We start from the raw sequence: 20679 nt of genomic DNA, 5'->3' as shown, positions 1-20679 counted from the left end.
TGTAAAAGCAGAACCTTTAATCAATCGATATTAATTAAGTAAATAACTGATCCCTCCCGCGCCTGCTACTATGATAAGTGTACAGAGTGCGTCATAGTACCTTAGGTGGACACTGGACAAGCTTCTGGTCAGACTAAAAAATCAACCAAAATTCTTTCCAGGCCGTCTTTGACGCTTGGTGTACAGGGTAATATATGTCAGGGTAAAATATGTATTTTTCAACAAATCTCTTATAGTTTAAATGTTTCAAAACCATACAAGGAGTCAATATGTGTATTTCCTCCCTCTACAGGGCATAGTACCAATTCTCTTTTGTTTTTCCCACTGACTTGGTGACAGATAGGGCTTACACATGTCTATCACAGTAATAAAATAAATGGGGGTCATCCCATTACAAGAGTTTGGTATATAAGTAATAGTAATCATGACAACTAAGAGTAATAAACTGTACATACACCCCAGCCACTCCGTCCTCTCAGTTAGCTGCAGTGCATGACGCGCCGCGCTCTGCCCTCACAACTCAAACATCAGGGAAAGGTCGCAGTGTCACTCTTGTTTACTGAGTGACATAAACTCGTGTTGTGAAGGTTCTGTGCTTGCCAGCTCTTCTCACTGGGTAAAATGTCAATTAATTTAGCAGGACCTACACGAATATATATATTGGTGCTAACTTTGTGTACAGGATGTATATTTCTCTATGTAAAATAATTATTTACAAGGTCAACGAGCTTCTTTATACTTTAGTGCCAAACATTCATCATCTTGGCATAAAACCTTAAATAATTCAGTACTTTGTTTTGATTTTAACAATAGAAAAACCAGCTTCCTTCTTTATAACAAACAGAGCAGCTGACACACTCATGTTGATATTAGAGACTTCATAAAAGTTAAAACACTTGTACTGTACTGTACAATGCCCAGAAAATTATCATACATGTTAAGTGTTTATATTGACGGATAATTCACTACATGCAAGGTATATTTTCTTCCAATAACAATATACAGTTTTATTATTTCCTTGTTTTTAAAATAAAACTATTAATAACATTTAGAAGTACGGTGAATAGTAAGTCAGTAGGGCACGAATAGGCGTTATACTTACTGTGTGCTGATCAACAGCTTGTTATAGCCTCTTCCGCACAACACGTGTTTAATATAAGAATTACCTAAACGACAACAGTCCCCCCTCAACACGACTCCGAATGAAACACTATCCTATGTAGACTATCTCCTGACCAGGTTATTTTATCAGTGTTGAATTTGGGGAACCAACACTAATGATTAAATAAACACACACACACACACACACACACACACACACACACACACACACACACACACACACACACACACACACACACACACACATCAATATGATTGCAGTATTTCCCTATGGTACGAGTCGCGGGATTAAAAAAAGGAAATTATACTCATTATAACAGCCCCACAAAAAAGGCAGGATATATGATTTAGACTGTTCTCTACCCATGACCCACAGCACATTTGCCTGATTACCGAGCCTGCGGCGTGTAGGTTTGGCTGAGAAATACAACGATGCTTTTTTCCTCAGTATAATGGAAGTGATCGGAACTGGCGGTCTGGTCTGCTACGATAACACTTATTCATATTATAGCACATTTGTAGATATACAGTGTAGTTTATATCTTGTAGTACACTGCTGTTACTTTCTTTCAGAAGGAGTTAATAAATGCAATTCTCAAGCTCTAGAGAGAAATGTTTGTGAAACAGTTAGTGGGCGGCCGGCAGGGAAATTCACGGACTCCATCGAGTTATCTCGTTTAGTGCACTCTATCTAAGGATTATTAACTGTGCACCCTGATAACCCGTGTAGTACTCCTACTTCTTCTCATCATCAGAAATAGACTTTTAAGCGTGTACTTTCTTATTAGATTAACAAAAACTTATTGAGAGTGAAGCTCGTGCACACCCACACACACACAAAACGTTAAATTTAATATCTCTATGGTCTGACATTATTAATATCAGTACACACACAGGAAAATTTATTCACCGATCATACCTTTTAACTCTGTACAGACCTGTCTTAATGACCCCACTGTACGAGAGAGGTAAACAAAATTAGAGTACTTACCGTGTTCATCCATCTGGTCGAAAGTGAAGTCGACATTTTCGTAAGAATTCCACGAGGCGATGGCACACGGAGACTTGTCGCAGGAGACGTTGGATACTGTTCGTGGTCGTTCATCTGGTGAGTGTGTGAAGAACAGCTCCACACTACCATCCAGGGGGAACCTCATGTCTGGGGGGAGGAAGACCAACCTTATTATACAGTGAAGCAAATATAGTCCACGGTATACTCCTCAACTTCTATACTTCCTTACAAATTGTCTTAGCCTTTTTCTTATGGCTTCCAACACTATCTAGACTTGCATCACTCTACCCACTATCTTTCTTCCCTTTTTGATGTTTACATATATTTTAATCCATCCCGTAAAGTGAGACTGGAAATCATAAACCAATACAGGTCATCATAACAACTACCGAGGTTTACAATGAACGTCATCATAAAACTCATTACATTATATTCTACCTCCACATCTCACATCTTCGCCCTCTGGCAAGTATCCAAAACACTATAATATTTTAACCTTAATTTCTTTCGTTTATTTCTTGTTTTATCTGGCACATATATACCTCTTCTTCATCAGGCACACTTGTCGTTATACCTAGTGAGTCACTCATCATTCATAAACAAAGTACTTTAGATATATTATAACTATTTTGTTTATTGTTTACACCTTTAACCATCCTACAATCGTGGTGTATTTCCTCACAAACTCACAATTTAATAACCTTACTGTATTTCCTCACAAACTCACAACTTAATGACCTTACTATTTTTCCTCACAAAATCACAACTTAATGACCTTACTTTATTTCCTCACAAAATCACAACTTAATGACCTTACTATATTTCCTCACAAACTCACAACTTAATGAATCTGTTAAATAGTGAGAGCTGTTTTATATTTCCGCGTACTGTACTCTTTTCTTCACACTAATCTCCTTAATGTTGCAGGAAAATCGAGAAAGCCAGGAACACCGTAGTAATGATACAGTCACTGTACACCGACCCGACCCCAATGTCATCCCTTTGAATACAAATTTAAGAGAAAAAATTAATGTCAATACAATTTGTGAATATCGTGTCCAAGTACCAGCTTCTCAAGTCAAAAATACTTAGATAATGCCAGGACAAACAAGTGTAGTAAGCTTTTAGGGTATGGTGAGGGGGAAGGGGAGGGCGGCGGTGTGCTCTTACAAAATATATGAAATTAAATATATAAAGGTGGACTTTTTTCATTGTTCTGTTATAAGCACCATGTACTAGTAGTAGTAAGAATAGATTATTTACATTACATCTCTAGAAAAATAACAACATTTCATAATTTTTTCAATTCAATTTTGTCGGATTACGTGAAGAATAACATCCACCCAGGTTATTTCACCTAACCTAACCTAACCCTCCCAAATAGTGCTAGGGTGGTTAAACTTAAGATTAAATAATTTACAAATAATACTAACTTATATGTATCTGAACTTCTGTCATATATAAACAATTCTATTCTTTCCTTTGTTAAGGGTCTTCAATAGAGAGGGTTAGTTGTACCCAAGAAAGAAAAACATCACTTTAGGTGCCACCAAACTCCCTCTTGTCGGTTACCACCATAATAGAGTTGTTCTGGCACAGAAAACGGATCACAGAAAATAGTTAACAAAGGGTAACCAAGTTAATATAAATTACTGAAGGTATAAGACAATCAGAGCAGGAGGGCGAGGAATAAATCAAATAACAAGTCTTACGGGTCACTGTGTCCCTCTCAACATGTGCTGGTAACACTGTTGGATTGTTTTACACTTTGAAGAGAATATATATATATATATATATATATATATATATATATATATATATATATATATATATATATATATATATATATATATATATATATATATATATATATATATATATATATATATATATATATATATATATATATATATATATATCCTTTATACTACTCTAAACTGTACTAGTTTCCTCTGAGGTGTGTGTGTGTACCGTAACATCATCACAAGATCAAAAAGTAAGGCTGATACTGATCTGTCTCTTTAATTTATGATGGATGGAAATGTTGAGGACACACACACACACACACACACACACACACACACACACACACACACACACACACTTGACCGTCTACCGCTGTCGTAGACAGACTGTCATCCTAGGCCTAAGCATTCCTCAGGAGCTGCCAGGACTTGCCTGTAACCCCGGGCAGCTCCCATAACTTCCTCCTCACCAAGACACCAGTGCAAGGATTGTTGATCAACTCACTACAAGTAACATATAGTGACAATTTTTATTCGAAAAGAATGGAAACAAGTGTTGGCGGTGGAAACAAGTGTTGGCGGTGGAAACAAGTGTTGGCGGTGGAAACAAGTGTTGGGTGGAAACAAGTGTTGGCGGTGGAAACAAGGTTGGCAGTGGAAACAAGTGTTGACGGTGGAAACAAGAGTTGGCGGTGGAAACAAGTGTTGGCGGTGGAAACAAGTGTTGGCGGTGGAAACAAGTGTTGGCGGTGGAAACAAGTGTTGGCAGTGGAAACAAGTGTTGGCGGGAAACAAGTGTTGGCACAAGTGTTGACGGTGGAAACAAGTGTTGGCAGTGGAAACAAGTGTTGGCGGTGGAAACAAGTGTTGGCGTGTTGGAAACAAGTGTTGGCAGTGACAAGTGTTGACGGTGGAAACAGTTGGAAACGGTGGAAACAAGTGTTGGCGGTGGAAACAAGTGTTGGCGGTGGAAACAAGTGTTGGCGTGTGGAAACAAGTGTTGGCAAAACAAGTGTTGGCTGTTGGAAACAAGTGTTGGCAAGTGTTGGCAGTGGAAACAAGAAACAAGTGTTGGCGGTGGAAACAAGTGTTGGCAAACAAGTGTTGGCGGTGGAAACAAGTGTTGGCGGTGGAAACAAGTGTTGGCGGTGGAAACAAACAAGTGTTGGCGGTGGAAACAAGAACAAGTGTTGGCGGTGGAAACAAGAGTTGGCGGTGGAAACAAGGCGGTGGAAACAAGTGTTGGCGGTGGAAACAAGTGTTGGCGGTGGAAACAAGTGTTGGCGGTGGAAACAAGAGTTGGCGGTGGAAAAACAAGTGTTGGCGGTGGATGTTGGCGGTGGAAACAAGTGTTGGCGGTGGAAACAAGTGTTGGCGGTGGAAACAAGAGTTGGCGGTGGAAACAAGTAAACAAGTGTTGGCAGTGGAAACAAGTGTTGGCGGTGGAAAACAAGTGTTGGCGGTGGAAAAAACAAGTGTTGGCGGTGGAAACAGTGGAAACAAGTGTTGGCGGTGTGGAAAAGTGTTGGCGGTGGAAACAAGTGTTGGCGGTGGAAACAAGTGTTGGCGGTGGAAACAAGGGCGGTGGAAACAAGTGTTGGCGGTGGAAACAAGTGTTGGCGGTGGAAAAAACAAGTGTTGGCGGTGGACAAATGTTGGCGGTGGAAACAAGTGTTGGCGGTGGAAACAAGTGTTGGCGGTAGAAACAAGTGTTGGCGGTGGAAACAAGTGTGGCGGTGGAAACAAGTGTTGGCGGTGGAAACAAGTGTTGGCGGTGGAAACAAGAGTTGGCTGTGGAAACAAGTGTTGGCGGTGGAAACAAGTGTTGGGCGGTGAAACAAGTGTTGGCGGTGGAAACAAGTGTTGGTGGAAACAAGAGTTGGCGGTGGAAAAAATAAGTGTTGGCGGTGGAAACAAGTGTTGGCGGTGGAAACAAGAGTTGGTGGTGGAAACAAGTGTTGGCGGTGAAACAAGGTTGTGGAAACAAGTGTTGGCGGTGGAAACAAGTGTTGGCAAAACAAGAAAACAAGGTTGGCGGTGGAAACAAGTGAAACAAGAGTTGGTGGTGGAAACGGTGGAAACAAGTGTTGACGGTGGAAACAAGTGTTGACGGTGGAAACAAGTGTTGGGTGGAAACAAGTGTTGAAACAAGAGTTGGTGGTGGAAACAAACAAGTGTTGGCGGTGGAAACAAGAGTTGGTGGTGGAAACAAGTGTTGGCGGTGGAAACAAGTGTTGGCGGTGGAAACAAGTGTTGGGTGGAAACAAGTGTTGGTGGAAACAAGTGTTGGCGGTGGAAACAAGAGTTGGCGGTGGAAACAAGTGTTGGCGGTGGAAACAAGTGTTGGCGGTGGAAGCAAGAGTTGGCGGTGGAAACAAGTGTTGGCGGTGGAAACAGCAGGACGTGAGATGCCAGACTTTCGGGGGCAAAGGGAGACTCGGACCCAACCAATAAACACCCAAGTGCCAAACCCTGGACCCTTGTGAGACAACCCTCGCCGACACCATGTGGGGCTGACGATACTCCGTGGACTGGGACCGGCCAGCTGTACAACACCGCAGCTGCATCAGAGCTAACACCAGCCTCTCCAACCACAGTTAAAAGTATCAGACTCTAGTTAAACTGTATAATCACCACATGTTTCCTTATGTAATTTATATAATTTCTGTACATTGTGTATTTTCAGACATTGGCTGCTATTTTCCCAATAAGCCGCTTATTATTATTATTATTATTATTATTATTATTATTATTATTAATATTATTATTATTATTATTATTATTATTATTATTATTATTATTATTATTATTATTATTATTATTATTATTATTATTATTATCATTATTATTATCATTATTATTATTATTTATTTTTAATTTTGCAAAAACGGCCCATAACTTTCGGTTATGTTTACCGAAGTATCAGAAATAAAGTCACTCAAGTAGTTAGAAATGCCAGACGTAACTATTATAAAAATAAGCTCCAGTCAGCATCAGGCAACAGTAAGAAAACCTGGAGTATCATCAATTCTATTCGGAACAGGAACACTCAACCCCAATCAGCTTTTATAATAAATGATACAGTTGAAACGGAACCCTATGTCATTACCAACCAGTTCAATGATTATTTTATTAATGTTGGCAAAAATCTTGCAAAGAGCATCCCTGACCACCATCAGGAATTTAGAACCTACCTGCAAAATAGACAGCAAAATGAGCTGTTCTTATCCCCTGTCACAGCTGATGAATTACTGGCCATCATAAAAATATTCAAAGATGCAGCTGCAGGCAACGACGATATCCCAACGAGCATCATTCAGAAAGTAGCCCACCTATTGCTACCTATTCTCTTACACATTTGTAACTCCTCCTTCAATAGTGGTGTATTTCTGGATAAACTGAAAATTGCTAAAGTTCACCCAGCACATAAGAAATCGGGTGATAAAGGACTTTTCAAGGATTACCGACCCATATCAGTCCTCCCAGCCTAACGTAATATACTGGAGAAGTCAACTGAGATTGCTCTGCTATCCTTTACTAATGAAATCTTAAACGCCTTTGATGACAGTCAGTTCACAGTCGGAAAATTCCTGTACCTCTCAAAAGCCTTTGATACTGTCGACCAGACAATCCTCCTGGCAAAGCTTGAACATTACGGCGTTAGGGGTTTATCCCACAATTGATTTACCTTACATCTGTCTACCAGGAAGTAGTATGTCTGCTATAATAATCATCAATCAGACTTCTCACCAATTATGCCTGGTGTCCCTCAAGGTTCCATTCTCGGTCCTGTATTGTTCTTGTTGTACGTAAACGATATAGTCCACTCCAGCACACTCATAAAATACAACTTATTTGCAGACGATAGTAATCTCTATACCAGCAACTCAGACCTCCATTCCTTGATGAGAACTATGAACAATGAATTGACTAAAGTCAGGACCTGGGTAAAACGTAATAAACTGACCTTAAACCTCGAAAAAACCCACTACACGATCTTTCACAGAAGGAAAAACAATCCCCAGATTTGGACCCCCTGTACCTTGGTAATACAGTCTTCAAATTTGAAAAAAAATATTAAATTCCTCGGAGTTATTGTTGATGAGAAACTTACCTGGAGAAACCACACACAATCCATTAACAGTAAAGTCAATAAACAGTGCGGTATCATGTATCACACTCGACAGTCACTCACTCTTCCAGCATTGAAAGAAATCTATTATGATCTTATTTATCAACACCTGATACACTGTCACCCACACTATGGGGGCCTCTGGCTCTACAAAAACACAACCCCTGATTACTGTGCAGAAGAGAGTTGTGTGGACAATGATCTACTGGAAAAAAACTGATCACACTAACGAACAATTTGTTAAATTGAAAATGTTAAAAATCGAGGATATTAACAAAAACCCGTGAATCACTTGATTGAAAATAATTATTTCCAGTTCCGGAATAATCAGAGATACAACTTAAGGCACCAAGAGCTACTGAGACCACCCCCCATGCTGCGCTCCTCTCAGTCCCGGACCTCCATAAAATATCATGGTGTGAAGGTGTGGAACAACTTACCCCCACCCATCCGAGAAAAGACTACACTCCCTCCCTTTAGATCATCTCTTAAAAAAATATATATTGTCTAAGAATTAATATATACCTACTTTTATTGTACCACCAAATCCATTACATCAGAAATTGCCATGTGGATAGATGGAAATTACCATTGCAATAATTATATAAATCCGACAAGACATGATACTGACAGCTTCTGTCCTCTTGTTTCACCTTAATAAAACCCATGTTATATTGCTTCCCTCCCTCATCGTATTTATGTATATCAACTCCACTGTAAAATATGTATATACTTATAATATATATATGTAAAAAAAGATAATAAAATAAATAAAACAAATAAATATTGAAGTGATAATCGTGGTAACATTCTGATATGTTCTTATTACCACCATGTTATGTGTACTATTCCAGATGATACTAAATGTTACATAATACTTCCTTGAGATAAATGGACAGTATATATCAGGTGCCTACAGTAGAGCTCAGGCTCTCAACTGGCTCAGCCAAGTCAATAATGTTATTATTATCGACTCTGTATCTATATTTTTCTGGTTAAATAAACTGTTTAAGAATCAACATTTCAATATCATTATCACTATTATTATTATTATTATTATTATTATTATTATTATTATTAACACACATACACACACAAAGCATACATACATACATACATACATACATACATACATACAGTACACACTGTTCAGGGGAGGAATTTTAACTTGACCTTTGACCTTTTCTGACTTGGTAAAATGACTGCTGCAATGAACAGCTTCACAATATATATATATATATATATATATATATATATATATATATATATATATATATATATATATATATATATATATAATATATGTGATTTTATCAAGATTTATCTTTTCCACGTTTTCATTGTGGATTTACATGAAATATAAATATAAATAAATATATATATATATATATATATATATATATATATATATATATATATATATATAATATATATATATATATATATATATATATATATATATATATATATATATATATATATATATATATGTGTGTGTGTATGTGTGTGCGTACAGCGACAGTTTACACACACTACACGTGTGGTAGTACAATACTCAGTCAATTAGTACATTTTAATAACTTACAAAGACCAGTTTAAAAAGTGCACAGCGTAGTAATTGACTCACACAAACTATATATGTATGTGACAATGCGTTACGAATTATTGTGTATTTTTCAATAAGATAAATTGTCAATGTAACATTAGGATAAAGTATGTACCTAGAACTTTATACATACATACATACATACATACATACATACATACATATGTTGCGTCCCTTTTGTGAAATCGTCCACTTCATGAACTGGGCAGTAATTTTGCTCATTTTGTGAAATGGCTTCCCAACCCAACATAAACCAACCTAACCTAACCTAACCTAACCTAACCCAATCCACCCTTTCCTAGCGTAACCTATCTAATCAAAGTTATGTAGGTTTGGTTAGGATAGGTTGAGTTAGGTGAGGTAATTTCCCTAGCTGTTCAATGTGCTCTTAATATACCTTAGGTTAAGATGGCTTAAGTTAGGTTGGGTTAGGCTAGGCTGGGTACGGTCGGGTCGAGTTAGGTTAGGTTAGGTCGAGGTGGTTTAGGGTGGGAACCCATTTCAAGAACTGGACAAAATGACTGCCCAGTTTATGAACTGAGCAATTTCACAAACGGAGCCTTACATATACATGCAGACATACATTCAAGCATACACATATATGAGATCTGTTTCAGAAGAGAGTACAGTACAGATGAATGCATATAATTAAACTTCAGTATATTTCAGTTTCTGGAATGCTCTCTCTCTCTCTCTCTCTCTGCATTTGTGTGTGTGTGTCTGTGTGTGTGTGTGTGTGTGTGTGTGCCCGTCCGTCTATCTATCTGTCTGTCTGTATTTCTGCTTGCACGCGCGTATGTGTGTGTGTGTCGTTCTCTGTGTGTCCGTCTGTCTCTCCCTCTCTCCAGAACACGTCAGCCATGAGCCGTCTCCAACACTTCACCCTGACACTGGTAAACTCTACGGGTTGTGTGTGAAATATTTGACAAATTCCTTAATTAACAACGGTACAATAATAGACACTGAAACTTTTGTCTAATGAAATTAAAATCTTAAGCGAATTTTTTATTGTTGAGTATAAATGAATATAATTAATTCAATACTAACACTTAAGGATACTTGATTAGCTTAAAACTGTCATGTACTGTATAATAATTGGGAAGGAATTATTGTTGGAATCTCTTTCGTGTCTATAATGCTACTACTAATAATATTAATTAGTGGTTAGGTTAGGCTAGGCTAGGCTAGGTTAGGTTAGGTTCAGTGTGAAGCATTGTACACTATATACCTGTGTAACATGAAGTGGAACATTTTCTTGGATAATTTACAGAGAGAGACAGGCCCTTTCTTCCACCTTTTACAACAAGCAACATTTTTTCTTACAAATGAATAAATAAATAATTAAATCAATAAAAACACCCCAACTAAAGTAACCTTAATAAGTGACCCTCCATAACTAAGTCAAAAACACCTGCCTTAAAATTCCTTCAGCCATGAGAACTTGTATTAAAAAAGTCGCATAATATTAAAGTTTTTCCACCGTAAATTTTGCAACCTTGACATTTCTCGACTCTACCCTCGGGGAGTAGCACGTCTCGTCTCCCTTTATATCTGTTTTAAGTATTATAGGAGAGCTAGTCCAGGATATCTATCTATTTAATCCATGATACCTTGTTTAGCTAATACTGTACAGAACAGTAGATGATATCGAGCCCCAGGTATCCACGTAAGTTATATAGGTTAGTGCTGGAAATAATCAGTTCTAGCATTTTTAAATTGAATGGTACAGTTCACTTGTATATGATAGCAAGTTTAAAATACATAGGATAGCATGTTATTCTACCCACAATAACATAACACTTGCAAAATACCCAAAGAATAGTTCCCACTCCTTTTTGTCACTATATAGCTCAGACGAGTCTATACTGTATAGCTCACTGTTATACACTATATTTATTTCTATATAATCCACACGAGTCTATGCTCTTCTTATATAATTCACGTTCCTCTATAGGCTTCATATATAACTCACAATAATATATGCATCTGAGAGAGAAAGAGAGAGAGAGAGAGAGAGAGAGAGAAACACTGCCCCTTCCATTTAAGTCTTTGTTCTCTCTCTCTCTCTCTCTCTCTCTCTCTCTCTCTCTCTCTCAACACTTACTTCCGCTCACCTCACTTAAATAACTCCTTTGTTGATCCTCCTACATTCCTATACCACCACACCGGCCCTTTTATATAACAAAAACCTAATCCCTCCCAGGTTTTAATATATTCGTTAAAAACTCGGCCCTCTTTAACCCTCCACACCTCCAACTAATCCCCCCCTCACCCCCTCCCCCCCCTCAGTGCCATGTCCTGTTATAAAAATCCATTTTTTTTTTACAAATTTTTCTTTCCTAATGGTAGTGTCCTTTTCGGTGGGGGTACATGCAGCCAACGAATCTGTCATAGCAATAAGAGTGAAAAGACTGCATGTATGAGGAGAGAGAGAGAGAGAGAGAGAGAGAGAGAGAGAGAGAGAGAGAGAGAGAGAGAGAGAGAGAGAGAGAGAGAGACATTAACAGAGGGGAAAACTTTGAGAATGTGATTTTTTTTACCATAAAACTGCATGATATGGGACCTACTATTATACTATGGGATCACCTGAAGAATAGGCATCCCAGATTATTTTGCCTTAAGATTAATCACCCAAAAGCTAACCTAACCTCTCCTATCGTAGCTTAGTCTAACCCACCTATGTAGGGTGCCTAATCTTCAGGTGATCCGTGTTATGTGTATGAGTACAATGTGAAGTCTCCACTCAGCTGGTATACAGTACAGCATTGAGTTACTGTCTTGGTAATAGATCATCAGTCAGCTTCAGTCCCCAGTGATACATGACCTTCCTCCCCTACACAATGATCCTCAGGCCACATTCATTGTCCAGCCTACGTGACTATTTGTCCCACATATCGAGGACCCATTTGATCTCTATATAATTCTTATTTTACATTTATACAAACTATTTTATTTGTATTTTGTAGTTTCTCTTACAAGGCAGAAGAGAACCTTTATTAGTTTCACGTAACATTATTTCATCATGCTGTGGTTTTATTAATTGGTTTATTGGTTTAACTGTTAAACTAATAGGAAGTTTTGTTCATTATTTATGGTGTTAAAAGAGTCTCTTAGTCTGACTGATGTATGGAGACAGACTAATACAGCACAGACACACACACTGGTTCAAGTTAACTCCCCTGACGCTACAACAACAGACGGAAACTCTCACGTATTGTATTTACAGATGAAATGACCAATACTTTCTGTTTTCACTGTTTCTACTCTGTGTGTGTGTGTGTGTGTGTGTGTGTGTGTGTGTGTGTGTGTGTGTGTGTGTGTGTGTGTGTGTGAGGTCCAGTCCCTCGTCACCACAACACATGGATACGTTCTTGTACTTCTTTACTATCTTCCAAACTGAAACTTTCTCTTTAATAAACACACTCTCCCTCATGATGTATATTATATATGTTCTGTTTAAATACTTAGTGAAACATACAGCACAAAATTAAACCAAATTAAATACAAACTATCGCACTTAAAAAAAAAATATAAATTCTCTTGCCTATCTTTAAAAGTGTATATACAGAATCATGTTAAGATCAGCTCAAAATATTTAAAATAAGGACAAAACAAGAAGACAACGACTTGGCCACCAGCCTCACCATTGCATGCATCATCCAGGTCATTTCTGGTGAAGGCCAGGATCTTCTCAGAGACAGCACATGTATGGAACTGCATTCTAAAGATGACTTCTCTGGAGGCTGGCATGAGTCTCCTGTGGTAGGCCTTGAGCAGGATGTCTCCCCTAAGCTGTATACCCATCTCGAAGACGATAGTCACTTGTCTCATCGTCTCTGTGAGGTTGTAGATCCCTGAGGTGTAGATGGGGGTCATCCCTTGGTAGATCTGTAGACATGAGGAATATTAGCTTCTCTAAATGGCACTACAATAATAACTGTTCTCTGTAGATGATCTAAGCCCTTACATACAAACTATTCTACACTAAAAAAATTATGCAAATATTATCGACTAGATAAACCACCCGAACACAGATCATCATCATCATCATCATCATCATCATCATCATCATCATCATCATCATCGTTTAAGAGTTATTTTTCACACTTGCATGGGTTACCGGAAGGCAAATTTAAAGCAAGTTAAACTGCAGGATGTTCTTCCTATCACCAGTGTATTTTTACAGAAAGGGAACCGGGCATTATATGTAGGACTACCAGGCGCCCTCTTAGCGGGTAAGGTGAGGCCACTACACCCGGAGGTAACCACAGATCACCCGCCTACCTGTATGGGATATCTCATTTCTGTGTTAAGTTTGAATTAAATTCAGCCAAGCAAGTATGAGACATGGCTGACGACACACAACAATGAGAACTCTTCTGAACTACACATCAAATTCCACCACATGAATCATAAACTAACAGAACAAAAGTATATCAATCCATTACAGATTCTCAGATGAGATTATATACACAGGAAACAATTTAGTGTTTGCAGGAGAAAATTCAAACAAGGTGGTCATAAATGTATACTGTTCTTCACTTCATACACACAATATGGTCATAAATGTATACTGTACTTCACTTCATACTTCCACAAACACTTTACTCAGACATGTGTTTTAATATTCATGTTTATTCAAATTATATACAACATGCTAAGATTATATTTACAAAACACAGGCTCCTTCAGTACTGGTCTGTTCCTTGGCTTAAACTCACAATAGCTACACGAGATACGACCAACATTACAAATTTACATAAAAATTATATTAAAATTCTATTCTACTTTTTCTCACTGTACCAAAAAAAAAGTTTATGTGTCTCTTAATGGGAAAACACACACACACACACACTCACACACACACACACACACACACACACACACTTACTTTGATAAATAGATGGCAGCCTCCTCGCGGCTCGAAGTGTGGGACGCCGTACATGGTAAGCGTGTGCAGGTATAGTGGACTAGAGTTGATGCGGATTACCCCTGACAGTAACCCGGCGAAGTACTGCACGTATCTGAGGCAACAAGGTTCACGTTAGATATTTTGCATGGCTAAACTAAAGTGTGTTATTGATCACCTAAAGATTAGGAACCCTTGTTTATTTCACGTGATGATTAAATATCTTGGCGTTAACCTAATCTAACTTAACCTAACCTAACTCTTTCGGGTAGCGTTAAGGTGTTTAGTCGTTAGGTGGAATAAGTAGAGGTGTCTAATCTTCAGGTGGTCCAGTATTTTTTTTTTTTCCTCTATTTCAAACAATGGATTTTTAATTAGGTATTGCAAAATAGACATAAAAAAATTATCATATAAACATTAGGTACCAAAATATCTCTTGAGAAATAGTAATTACATAGTTATCAACACAATAAATTACTACTGCTATTATTACAAAACAAACGGTATTAAAATAGGTCACCAAAATAGGTATTAATCTACTATTACCCTATGTATTAAAAAAGGTTTTAAACAATAGATATTAAAAAGGAAATTAATCAATACTATAAGGAAAAAATTGGGGTAAAACAATAGGAGTTAATTATCAGACACCTTGCATTCAATAAACACCTTTATTATTATATTTATGACAAAAAATACCTCACCATTGAAACTCATTAATGAACGAAACAAAAGAGCATTTACACTCAATTGTCTTATATATAACTCATACTTTATTCACTCATTCACTCACAGGAATCTTGGTTTTTAATTCACTCATTCAACCAGTCACTCTTTCCCTTTCCTTCACACAAACACCAATTCACCCATACACGCTCACTCGCTGAATCACTCTCCCCTCTCACTCACGCACCTAATCACACACACACTCACTCTCACCCCTCCCTCAAGCACTCACTCTCTCCCCCTCCCTCATACACTCATGCACTCATTCTCTCCTCCTCCCTCATGCACTCACGCACTCATTCTCCCCCGTCCCCCTCCCTCACGCACTCACGCACACATTCGTGGTCTCACCTTTTCTGGGATGGGTGGTACAGCTGGCCAATCTTATCATCGAAGAAGCGTTTCATGGCATATCTGTCGAGGGCCTGGTCGGTGGAGGCGCAGATGTTGCTGTAGTGCATGTACGCCGCCACCACCACGCCTAGCTTCTCGTACCCGCCTCTGTGGTGCGGTAGAACACGAGTTAGCTTACTCTATACATTATTAAATTATATTGGTGAAGACTGAAGGTGTTTTGTAAAGAGAAAATAATTGGTTAATAATTTGTGTTTGGCGGAAGAGAGAAGGTTAGGGGTGAAAAGTGAAAATATTGCCAGAAATATACTAGTAATTAGTCAAATTATCGTATAAGATAAACTAAACAAAGAAGAATATTACAGTACTGTGTAATATATATATATATATATATATATATATATATATATATATATATATATATATATATATATATATATATATATATATATATATATATATATATATATATATAGTAATTCTTTAAGACTGTATCACTTCTATTTAACATCACGGTGGCTACGGTATCAACCACATCTTTTAAAAGGGCCCCCCAAATAAACTAACTTAACCTAACTAAACCGATCTAACTTAACATCTCACCATTAATGTAAAAAAAAAAAAAACCTCCGCTAAAGTGTGGGCTAACAGTAAGCGTCAACTGGCCACTAGACAATTACTGAAAAAGGGGGGTAGCCAGGCCGATTAAATTTGTATCACAGTATTATCCTACCACGGTAAACTGTTAGTGTCCCGTTGTAAATGAATGTAAATAGGATAGTACAGTATTTACAGATTATATTGTTTAATTCAAAGGAGTTACACAGTTAACACATAGATTTTTGTAGTGCTTTAGGTAGATATTTATTGTGGCAAAAGTCAAATTATTTTGTTGGCAAAAACTGGACTCAGCCTATTAGTCCTACGGTAATATTATGTAGGGGTTAGGTTAGGTAAAATATAATTGCTCAGAAGAAGATGATGATGATGATGATGATGATGATGATGATGATGATGATGATAATAAAACAATAGTACAATAAAAAATACTACTACTACTACTAATATATATATAATTATATAATATAATAATGTATAATGGCCTCCAGCCTCCCCCAATAGCCATTCCTTCGCCACCATTTTATTACCTTAATATTAATATCCTAAAACATAAGTAGCTATCCTAACTGTATTGACTTAGTTGAGCCTCAGATCTATGCGGCATTCAGTGACTGTAGCCTCATAGTCAATATCTGCAACTGTTGTTTGCTTTGGGGCCGAAGCTCTCGTTCCCCTGAGGCAGAGCAAAGCCGACCGAAGGAGAGAGAAGGACAGTCGACATCTCATCCAGGCTGTAACATAACTTCTGGGCTGCTGCTTCTGTTCGGATAGCACCTCCGCGAGTCCGGTGTAGAAGCATCTTGCACTTGGTCCCATCCCACCAGAGGTTGTGAACACTAGAGGAGTGAAGCTGCCTTGATCAACGTTTTGAATTCTCTCCCCATATGCCCTTCTCTTGTCGTTCTCGTTCTTCCTATGTGCAGCATCGAGAGCTAGGTTACGGTGACATGCGGCCATGGGATCAAAAATCCTGATGTCGAAGAAAGCTTGCTGTCCCCGCGTCCAGAGTCCTCGAGCACTGACGTCAACAAGGGCTTCGTTAGATGTGTTTGAAGTCCTATGTTGGAAGACCTCACCATCCAATGGATGGAGGGTCGGTTCTACCATGACATCCCGGCAGATTTCCTTCAACATATTTGCTGTGCGGTCCCTTACCTCGTCATGACTCATGCATATGAAGCCCCCTTTCTTGCACACCATGGCGTGATCGCCGTCATAGGAAGAGCCACAAGCGCATTGGGAGGGCAAACCTTCAACTGGCCAACCGTTCCTTAGAGCAATGGCATCTGTAAATTCTTGTTTGTTAAGACTGAAACCATTTGCCCTTATCGGTAACGTAGTTAACCAGTTCGAGGCGCCCACCTCCTGCGCTATAGCTACTTTTTTTTTTCAAATTTTCTGGTACCTGCAGCAACAGTTGCTGCAACTTATCATTTTGGCAGTGCTGTCGATCTGTCGTAATGGACCTACGAATCTTGTTTACTTCACAGGTATCCACCTCCCCTGTTGTGTTCTGGGCTATTATGTGGTCGGTGAGGGCTGCCGTGAGCTTAAGTGAATTTTGATGTTCGGTGGCTGCAATCTCCTCTGGATTGGTTAGTCCCATCCCTCCCAGTCTTGATGGAAGTGCAAGAAGTGCTCTTTCTGCTGGGGTTAAGTCAGGGTGTTTCACTAATTTGGGAATGACTTGACACTGATAGCTTCTTCCAGAGGGTGGAGGAGGGGTCCGATATCAGGAATAGTACGCATCAGGTAGTTCCAACGATGCTTGACGCCATGGGTGAATGCAGCAAAAGCCGCATGCGGCTCTGTGTTAGAAATCTCAGACAGAGCTTGGATTTCACTAGCCCACTCATTCACCTTTCCCGCTACGTACTCGGTCTTGAAGTCCGTAGTGCCAATTACTGCGCCTAGATGTCTTTGGCCAACCTTAGTTATTTTGACCTCACTTCCGCCAAAAACCTCCATTGCCCGTTCATAATGTTCTGGCTTCACGATGAGGAAGGACTTGTTGGCGTTTGGGTGGTACCCTATTTGTGGACCTCGCGATGTTACCAAGTCCCACCACTTTTTGATGTCCTCCACTTTTCCTGCTCCTGTAAGGTCATCAGCATACGCCACTTGTTTGACACCAGTTGTTTCAAATTTTATTTCTTGTTGGAGCACTGATAGGCCAATTGCATACATTGCCATTGCAACGGGGTCCCCCTGTGTTGTTCCCTCGGTTGACTGTAAGATGGTATCACCTCTTAGAGCCTTGTTGTTTACTATATAGAGGTCTGATGGATTCCTATACGAGTTTTCAACATACATTGCAAAGCTTGGACACTTGACCTTGATGTTGTGCAGTGCAGCCTTGCGGTTAAGTATGTTGAATGCGTTTGAAGCATCCACCAAGTACTACTACTACTACTACTACTACTACTACTACTACTACTAATAATAATAATAATAATAATAATAATAATAATAATAATAATAATAATAATAATAATAATAATAATAAAATTAGTAGAAGAAGAGATAAAAGGAGGAGTGAGGAAAATGATGAAGAGGAGAGAGAGAAAAAATAAGGAGAGAAACAAAGGAGGATGAAGAATGAGAGATAGAGAAAGAGAGAAATGAGAAAAGACCGATGAGAAGTGAAAAACGAACGAGAGAAGCGAAGGAGGATGAAGAATGAGAGACAGAGAGAGGGAGGAGATAATAAAGGACTGGAATTGATATTACGAAAAGGGAAAAGTTAAAAATAGAAGGACGGAAGGGAAGAGAGAGGCAATACATAGTAGGTGAGGAGAGGAGTGGTGTGAGGGTAGAGATAAGGCTGAGGTGTGAGGGTAGAGATAAGGCTGAGGTGTGAGGGGAGAGATGAGGGTGAGGTGTGAGGGGAGATATAAGGCTGAAGTGTGAGGGGAGAGATGAGGGTGAGGTGTGAGGGGAGAGAGATGGGGGGAGGTGTGGGGGGAGAGATGGGGGGGAGGTGTGGGGGGAGAGATGAGGGCAGGGGTGCGAGGGGAGATATAAGGCTGAAGTGTGGGGGAGATTTAAGGCGCTGAGGTGTGAGGGAGAGATGGGGTGAGGTGTGAGGGGAGATATAAGGCTGAGAGGTGTGGGGGGAGATTTAAGGCTGAGGTGTGAGGGGAGGAATGGGAATTGAGGTGCGAGGGGAGATATAAGGCTGAAGTGTGAGGGGGAGATTTAAGGCTGAGGTGTGAGGGTAGAGATAAGGAAAGAAGCTGGGGTGTGGGGGTAGAGATAAAGGCTGGGGGTGAGGAGGGGGAGAGATGAGGGGAGGTGTGAGGGGGGGAGATGTAAGGCTGAGGTGTGAGGGTAGATTTAAGGCTGAGGTGTGAGGGGGAGATGAGGGTGGGGTGCAGGGGAGATATAAAGGGCTGGGGTGTGAGGGAATTTAAGGCTGAGGTGTGAGAGGGGAGAGATGAGGGTGAGGTGTGGGGAGATGTAAGGCTGGGGTGAGGGAGGGGTGAGAGATGAGAGGTGTGAGGGAGAGATGAAATTGAGGTGTGTGAGGGGAGAGATGAGGGTGAGGTGTGAGGGGAGAGATGATGGGTGAGGTGACAGTTAATAATGAGGGGTAAGGACAAATAGGAGTCTGGGGAAAGACGAAGATGAGAGGTAAGGGACAGCTAGGAGTGAGGTGTGAGGTGAAGGACGAGGGTGAGGGGTGAGGTGTGAGGGGAAGGACGAAGGTGAGGTGTGAGGGGAAGGACGAGGGTGAGGGGTGAGGTGTGAGGGGAAGGGCGAGGGTGAGGGGTGAGGGGAAAGATAAGGGTGAGGTGTGAGGTAAGAAATGAACTGTGAGGGGAAAGAGAGGGGTGAAGGAATGGTATTTTATGAGGTGTGAGGGGAAAGAGGTGAGGGCTGAGTATGCTTTGAGGTTTGAGGGGAAACTGAATTTTGTTTAATTTTACCGAGGAGAGCAGCTAGTTTATGGTGCACCCCACAACTATCCTACGAGCGGTGTTGTGAAAAGATTACAGAGTAGAGGCAACACAAACTGTTTATCAGACACCAGTGGTAGGGCGTTGAGGGTTATGGAGTATTTTCATTACATTGTTTGCTTAGCTACTAGATGTGAAATGTAGATACAGCTTGAGTATATCAGTGTACCATTGCATATACAGCATGTTTGGATATGTCCCTATGAGGTTCCGTTTTCTCATAGTCTAAGACGCAGTTTTGGAGTGTGTGGCCATGTGTCTGGAAGGTGAGGGGGAGGGGAGCACACTGATGCCATCTCGGGAGTTTACCTGGTGCTAACTAGAGGGTTCACCTGGTGATAACTAGAGGGTTCAACTGGTGCTAACCAGAGGGTTCAACTGGTGCTAACTAGAGGGTTCAACTGGTGCTAACTAGAGGGTTCAACTGGTGCTAACTGGAGGGTTCAACTGGTGCTAACTAGAGGGTTCAACTGGTGCTAACTAGAGGGTTCAC

General features: G+C 39.7%; 1 protein-coding gene across 1 annotated transcript in view; it reads right to left on the bottom strand.

Moving 5' to 3' along the window:
• Positions 1-20679, bottom strand: part of LOC121867254 (tensin-like) — a 60577-nt gene that overhangs the window by 22164 nt on the left and 17734 nt on the right. The window contains exons 4-7 of the mRNA XM_042367157.1: positions 15604-15753; positions 14509-14641; positions 13262-13505; positions 2114-2281 (exon numbers count right to left, since the gene is read on the bottom strand). Coding sequence (XP_042223091.1) covers positions 2114-2281; positions 13262-13505; positions 14509-14641; positions 15604-15753 — 695 coding nt within the window. The remainder of the gene's footprint in view (positions 1-2113; positions 2282-13261; positions 13506-14508; positions 14642-15603; positions 15754-20679) is intronic.

The sequence above is a fragment of the Homarus americanus genome, unplaced genomic scaffold (genome assembly GCF_018991925.1).
Source record: "Homarus americanus isolate GMGI-L3 unplaced genomic scaffold, GMGI_Hamer_2.0 scaffold51859, whole genome shotgun sequence".
NCBI classification, from domain to species: Eukaryota; Metazoa; Arthropoda; class Malacostraca; order Decapoda; family Nephropidae; genus Homarus; species Homarus americanus.
Note: the sequence above shows the minus strand (reverse complement) of the source record. Positions and strands in the feature narration are given on the sequence as shown.